The sequence below is a fragment of the Mesocricetus auratus genome, unplaced genomic scaffold, assembly GCF_017639785.1.
Source record: "Mesocricetus auratus isolate SY011 unplaced genomic scaffold, BCM_Maur_2.0 Super-Scaffold_4256, whole genome shotgun sequence".
Taxonomy (NCBI): domain Eukaryota; kingdom Metazoa; phylum Chordata; class Mammalia; order Rodentia; family Cricetidae; genus Mesocricetus; species Mesocricetus auratus.
The window spans coordinates 50,465,780-50,473,492 of record NW_024429182.1 but is presented as its reverse complement, the minus strand read 5'-3'; the positions used below and the strand labels follow the sequence as shown (position 1 = coordinate 50,473,492).

General features: G+C 39.6%; 1 protein-coding gene across 2 annotated transcripts in view; it reads right to left on the bottom strand.

Annotated features, from left to right (window-relative positions):
* Positions 1-579: 579 nt before the first annotated feature.
* Positions 580-7,713, bottom strand: part of LOC101830108 (solute carrier family 22 member 19-like) — a 31,410-nt gene continuing 24,276 nt past the window's right edge. Inside the window, exons 6-11 of one of the 2 annotated variants that reach the window (XM_040732738.1) lie at positions 6,433-6,548; positions 5,486-5,700; positions 3,977-4,085; positions 2,903-3,106; positions 2,182-2,184; positions 580-1,993 (exon numbers count right to left, since the gene is read on the bottom strand). In XM_040732738.1, coding sequence (XP_040588672.1) covers positions 1,939-1,993; positions 2,182-2,184; positions 2,903-3,106; positions 3,977-4,085; positions 5,486-5,700; positions 6,433-6,548 — 702 coding nt within the window. In that variant the 3' untranslated portion in view covers positions 580-1,938. Of the gene's footprint in view, positions 1,997-2,181; positions 2,185-2,902; positions 3,107-3,976; positions 4,086-5,485; positions 5,701-6,432; positions 6,549-7,713 lie in introns of both variants that reach the window. The other variant, XM_005063886.4, reaches the window with a different exon arrangement.

The following is a 7,713-nucleotide window of genomic DNA, read 5'->3' as shown; positions in this document are numbered from 1 at the left end:
TATACCACAGGCTGTCTGCTCTGCTTCACCAAAGGACAAGGCAAAAAGGCAAAGCAGCCACAGCTGGAATCTTATGAAACTCAGGCAAAATGCATGTTTCTCACTCTGAGTTTTTTACATTATTATAAATTTTTCAATGCTGCAACACTTAGCAGGTGTCTATACTATTATTGTTAATCTACATAAACTTAAAATATATTTCAAGTAATTCTCAAGTCTGGTATTATCAATTATTCTTATTCCACCCCCCCCCATGAACTCTGAAAGAAACCATGCTTGTAGCCTAGTCTACCTTCCTGTTACAGTCTCCCAAAGTCTTATTATTTGAAAATGTTAGGGTTTACTACTGCCCTGAAGAGACACCATGACCACGGCAACTCTTAAAAAGGAAGCATTTAATTGTGGTGGCTTGCACATAGTTCAGAGGTTCAGTCCATCATGGCGGAAGCATGGCATTATGCAGGCAGACATGGTGCTGGAGATGAGAGTGCTTTCATCTTGACTCAGAGGCAACAGGAAGCTGGCTGACTGTCACACTCACTGAAGCTGGAGAAAAAGACCTCAAAGTTCACCCCCACAGTGACATACTTCCAATAGAAGTTGTGACCCAAAATGAAGGTATCCTCCAGCCTCAAGATATGGGTTAAAGATATGTGTCATCCAGCGCCCTCCAACAAGACCACACTTCCTCCAACAAGGCCACACCTCCTAATAGTGCCATTTCCTGAGCTTATGGGGGCCAAGCTACTACAGTATTATTTCAAAAGAAATGATAATTTTCAGGAGGCTCCTTCATGGAGGCAGTGGATTAATAATAATTATTTGAATAATTAATAATAACTTAATTATTTGAAGAGTGTTTTGTTTATGGACTTACCTCACTTCTTATCTCTTTTCTGCTTCTCTTCCTCTCCTCTCCCCTTCTCTGTCTCTCTGTCTCTCTGACTCTGACTCTCTCTGTATTTCTCTGTCTCCCGGTTCCTGTCTGTCTCTCTCCACACACTTGTCTTCTCAGCTGCCGTGAAATGGGCAGCTTCCCTTCAGCACACACTCTCCCATTGGGTGCTATCTCACACAGGCACTGAAGAAGTGGACTAGAATGGCCATGGAAAGGAAGCCAATGATATTGGAACCCCCACAAATCTTTCTTCTTTAGGTTAATTTTCTCAGATATCTCATTACAGCAATGGGAAGATGACTGACTTTTCTTGGGAAGACATAGCACTCACAGTGCACTCACCCCAGAAAGGAACCCAAACAAAGTAGTGTATCAAAGATTGGTGAACCAGTGAATTTTCTTGGGGCTAATAACAGGAATTTGAATGAAGGATTACTTGGGGGGCAAGGATGACTCAAAAGAGAAGCTATACCACTAAAAGCCCCCAACACCTTATGAAAATTGTTGGGGCTTTCTGCACAGCTTGTGCACAGCTCAACAGTTAAATAATCCCTCCTTTGAAGCTTGACTGCTCAGTTTCCTCCCACAATGTGGTTCACTTCTTTCATAAAGCTAGGGAAAGATCTTCCAGAATCTTCAAATTTGGGTTTTACCAGGCATGCAACCTTTGTTTACCTAGTGAGTCTCATAAGGTACCCACCCCACCCTTAGACTCCAAGACATAGAGGGAAGGTTTCAATCCATGAAACTGTCATGAATCCACATTCTATCCAGAAACTTGACTGCTATCACTGATTACAGAAGTTTTGGGCCAGGGTTTCTTCAATATATTATGGTTTTTTTCTGCAGATTTATTGCTGTGATTTATTATAGCTATTTTATATATGGTAAACTGGTATAATTTTAATTTAACTCACTACTTATACATATGGTTTATATGGAAAATTTTGATAACATTTACGAACAATCCTGGGGCGCTGTATCCTGAATGATTTTTTCTTTGTTTTTCTCCTTGATCAGAGGTCAATTGGTGGAATCCTTTAAAATGGTGTCACTTTGGTGACAGCATCCTTCTTTGCCTTTCTTGAACTTTTCCTCCTGGAACAAATGCAGCAAACACCGTAAACCAAAAGAAAATGGAAAAGGGCACAGAGAAGACGGATATATATCCCTGCATTCGTCACAGCAACCTCATCCTTTACCCATCAGCTTTGGGAAAAGCCACAGTTTTTCACAAAGATTGGAATAAATCTTGTGAATAAAAGACTGAAACCTCTGTAAACCAGCTCTGACTCCTACTTTTGTTATAATGGTGTTCTCAAATGGGTTCATGGGAAACACACCAAAATTTTAAAATCCTTCCCTTTTCCTTCCACGATTTTATTGATGACACCATTCTTCTCTGACATGAACATTTTATTCCTAGTAGAACCAATATTGTCTAAATTACACAGCAAACACAAGAGTCCATCCCTCAGATACATTGTCATGGGTGGCAGGTTCTTCAGTCTTATATATAATTTGTAAATTAGGTAGTGACTGTCACAATCCAAGTCTATGAAGACTATTAGTTTTAGAAAGCTTACAAGCATTCACTGGCCTAAGGGATGAAATGCCATTTATATTTATGTGTTATTGCGAAGTATCTTCCAGGATATGAGCTTCATAATGGGGCAAAGTAGACATAAGGTACATGAACTTGTCAGGATATGTGTTTCATAATGTGTCAGAGTAAAACAGAAGATATATGAACTTGTCATATTTATCGTTAAATCTTCTACTACCACCTGGTCAGACCTGGTTCTTATGATGTAGAGTTCCCAGGTACATACAAAATCCCTATATAGAGGGATGCACAAAAGGTTGCTATGCCAATAACCATATGTGGAAAAGCATAGCTGTCAGCTTACCAAGGAGAGACTGACCCTGAATTCCCATTCACCGTCCTCATCACAGACCTTCGACACACAAGTCCCCTACAGGGAAGGTAGAGGTGTTACTCACTCATTTTCCACATCTTGGATGGAGTCAGGCAGGGGCTGATTTTTGGTCTCAGGAAGGAGAAGAGCAATGAGGCCACCAATGATGGGGAAGACTCCATAGATGATCCAGGGCAAGGAATCAGAGTATATGGTGAGGATCATAAACAGAGGAGATACGGCTGCTCCAGCACTGCCAGCAATTCCCACAACTCCTAGACCGGTTGCCCTTGGAGCATAAAGTATAAATCAGAAGTAATCTAGCAAGTTCACACAGAATTTGTTACTTTACATCTCACATTAAGTCAATGAGCAGTGTAATTGACTTAAGGATGCTGGTAACTTATTCTTGACTTTCAAATTTCTGTTTCATTTGGTGTCATCTAAGTACTATGACACTTGCCTATCACAATAAAATGTGCTATGGAGGATAAATGCTACATGTTTTCTGTCATATGCATATGCTACACTTTGGTTTTCATTTGTGTATACATATGGGTGGGGGTCTGGGTATAGACTATGAAACTAGAAAATGATCATAAGAGAGGAGGAGAAGGTCTTAAGTAGAGAGAGGGATTTATAGTATATTTGTGACATGAAAGGAAAAGGGGGTACTGAGGAGTCGACTGGGAATTTGAGTGGGGATAGAAAGACAGGAGTTAGATGGATAAAAAGATAGTATTTGAAAATGTTCTATTGAAATACACATTTTATGTGCTGGCTTAAAGACATGCAACTAAAAAAAGACACGAGTATAGGAGGTAGGTCAGTGTGGAAGGAGTTAGCAAGGATGGCAGAGATAAGAGAAGGAAGATAATGGGGGAGTGAATGTCATCATACCTGCATGAAGTCATAAATAAATAAAAAGCACACAATGAAAGACCAATCCAAAATAAAACATTAAAAAAGTTGCATTTTTCTAAGTGGTTCCAAATTATACAGGTTAGTGGTTTAGATCTATCTGACAAAAATAAAATTGTGGCCATTCCTGTTATCATCACAATTAATTGCTTAATTACCCAGCAGTTTTTCTTTCTTCTTGTCCTTTCAGGAATAATGAATTAAACTGAGAAAAATCTGCTCTGACCCTGAATCATACCTGATTACGGTGGGGACTAGCTCATTTGCATGCACAAGAGTACTCGTTATACAGGCAGAAGAAATTGCTCCTCCCAGTGCTGCCAAAATTATACGCAGGGTCTGCATTTCTGGATAGAGGAAGACCAGTGACAGTCAAGTGAGACAGACAGATAATAAGTGTACAAATTTGCAGCTCCCCAGCCCCAAATGGATTGTAATTTTGTTGGAAGTTTGTATAGATCTAAAATATAGTGAGTGAGACTGCAGAGAGCTGTAAATTGTCAATGGTTACAAGCTGAGAAAGGTGACCTATCTTCATACACTGATTTACAATGAAGAAAAGCTTCTGAGATGACTGGATGCTGTATCTTTGATATTTGCTTGAGAAGTGGAGAGCATGGTAGATGCAGAAGGAGATCACAACCCCCTTCCTCTCTGTGGTCTCAGCAATCCTTCATGCAGAATGTAGGACTGCCATGGAGAAAATTATGGAGGACTGTCAACTTATTCAGATACACACGGTGTTTAAATCTATGGTGTATGTGCAATATTACAGAAGAGCGGAAGGACAGAGGTCTGCAGTGGTGTGCCAGCTGGGGACTGGTTTGATTTGAAATAGTGTCTGAGGACTCAAGTGTTCAATTCATACAGTCAATTTCCACTCCATTTAAAAAGTCTCATGAGGATTTGATTCCCAGTACCTACAAGGTATCTTACAACTGTCTGTATTTCAGGTTCCGATGGATCTGATGTCACTGGGCACCAGACACACATGTGGTGCACATACATGTGTGCAGGCAAAACTCATACACATAAAATAACTAAAGTTTTAAAATGACTCAGGAAAGCTTTACATTAAAGTGTTTCTTGAGGTAAGGAAGAAAACTGACATCACAGCTGACATTCAAGCATCACCACCATTGTTTGAGGATTTTATGGAATGCTAGAGTCCTGGGTTCACCAAAGATTGGTGATTACTTGGCTACTTCCTCCTGATATACACTCATTTAACTCAATAAAACTGATTTTAACAGTCCTGTGGCTTAGTCCATTCCTACTTCTTTCCCCTTCTTTTGAGGTTCAACACTAGTGATGTTTCTTTTCTTGAGACAACTCTCCAATCTAGGGTTGGATTCATGGTGATATAATGTGAGAATTATGAGTAGATAAAGTAATGAGAACCTGTAGGACAGAGGAAGTAATGGTGTGTTTTGGTCAGAATTATAAGGCTTTAACCTACGTAATTGCTATGAAAATTATAATTCACCAGTGACTGATTTATTGTTGACCTAAACACATTTGGGAATAAATGTAGCAGGCACTTCTTGCATGCAATAAAGACAAATATCTGAACTGAAATTTTGGCTGTTATCCAAATATCTTAATAGAACAATGTATTCTAAATTCTTGGACTACTTACAGCAAATCCATAGGGTACCCTTTCCCCCAGTTTCTTATAGGAAGGATCTGACAAATCTGGAGAATAGGATGGATGTTTTTCTGTGCTCATCCTGTGTTCTAATCTCACCTTGAGGCAAAAATACAGTGGAGAGGATGAAGATTCCCAACAGAGGCATGAAAATCAGCTGGGTTATTCTGCGTCCCATGTGGTTCATTGAGAAATTTCCAAGAGCATTAGCTGGAATGGATATCACACCGTAGAGACACTGCAGTAGGAACACGTTATTGCTCAGGTATTGGAAGTGGACAAGCAGGCCCAAAACAGGTATCAATGACACAAATCTGTGGGGAACATAGAGAATGTCACATTATAAGGTTTGGAGTGGTTGCTCAACACATGGCAACATAGTCATCTCAGGCAGCTCATTTTACTTGTTAAAATATTGAGGCATCTGTTTTCCAGAAAATTTACATGTGGGAAATAACTTTGTAATCACAAAAACATTCTACAATGAAGGAAACTTATCAACAATGTTAAATTTTGTTTTTAAGGGGTTAGGGAATTCTTGGGATACAAACTGGGTCCATCCAGGCTTTTAGAGTTTTTCTTATATCTTGATCTGAATGAAAGTTCTAACTTCATATCTGCATATACCTACTGGTATGTATACAGTTTTATAGTTGATGTTTGAAGTTTTATGACCTTTGAAATGGAAATAGACAAACGGTGAAGCTTAGATCCCAAGTTTTTCTATGACTGCAGTTCTAAGCAGCAGTTTCTGGTAATTAACTTGTCAGAATGATTGGATAAACAGTCTGTGATAGTATAATCGAAATCCTTTGGATTCCTCCAGCTATAGAAATTTCTCATCATTTATCTTCAAGTCTGTTAGTAAAAAATTAATGTCTACACTGTTTTTTGAGACAGGGTTTCAAAATGTAGCCTTGAACTCTGTATGTAGACCAGGCTGGCTTCAGACTCACAGAGCTCTGCCTCCATCTGCTTCCTGAGTATGGGACTAAAAGCAGGAGTCACCACCACACCATTTTCAGAGTTATCTGTGCGAAGCCCACCTCACAAAGCACAGGACGCAGATCCGCTTACGCAGGTTGGGTGAGCGGAACAAGTCCAGTAGGGAGTGTTCTGTCTGTGCTGCTCCCAGCTCCTCCTCCATGGCGTTCCTCACAACCTTCAACAACATCAATAAACTGTTGTCACAAAATGATGAACATTGTGAGAAGGTTAGATCGACAATTATTGTTTCTGTGTAGTGAACAATATATAGACATCAATGAAATAATGGCAGGCATAGACGTGGTTAGAAATGTGAGCCCAAGAGTGAAAGGAAGCTCATGCATTTCTGTTGTGAGAATTCGGTCCTATAAGCCAATGGTATTGGGGACGCTTGTCCCAATGGGAGTGGTCTTCTCTGGAGGTATATGACCCAATAAAATTAAGAGAGAAGAGGATCATGGAATCATGTGGTCTTGGGTGTAGTTGAGCTGGCAGCAAGCCATTTGGGGAAGGGGTTATTGCACAGTAAGGGAGAGCTGGTTCCCCAGCCGGAGGGCAGAGAGGCTGGTGATACAACCCAGATTCTTCCTTCTGTCTTGTAATCATTGTGCATGGATTTAACATTAATAAAAGGTAAAACAATCTCCAGGATTCTCGAATTACATTTCTACAGTGAGGATATGTTAAACAGGAGACTACAGTTGGGTGTAGATTATTGAAAGGTAGTTATAGGTTGCAGATACAGATTAGGAAGGAAAACAAGTGAAGAGTTATTTAGAATACAGTCCTGCATTCCACATACAGTAGATGAGTTTGCATGACATGGCATCTAAGCCTGATGCTCCACTGATAACTTAAAATTTTTTTTGAAATAAAAATACAATTACATAATTTCATCCTTTCTTTTCTTCCCTCCATCCCATCCTATGCAACCCACCCTGCTCTCTCTCAAATATATGGCTTCTAATTCTTTAATTACTGATACACACACACACACACACACATAAATAAATGAATATGATCTGCTCAGTCTGTATAATGTTATTTATGTATATATGATTCCAGGGACGATCACTTGGCATTAGAAAAAAATCTCAGTTTGGGCCTCTTCCCTAGGGAACTCTCTTGCTTCCATCATTCCCTTAGTTGCTACAATTCTTTCTTTGTAGTTGCGCCTCCATGGAATTTCCACTTTCCATTGACCGGAAGGTTGTAAGAGCAAGAGGAACATAAAATTTGCTGAGAGATTTTTGTTCTCTAGATGTGTCGAGAAACTACATTCATGAAGTCTTTTTTTTTTTTTTTTTGGTTTTTCAAGACAGGGTTTCTCTGTGGCTTTG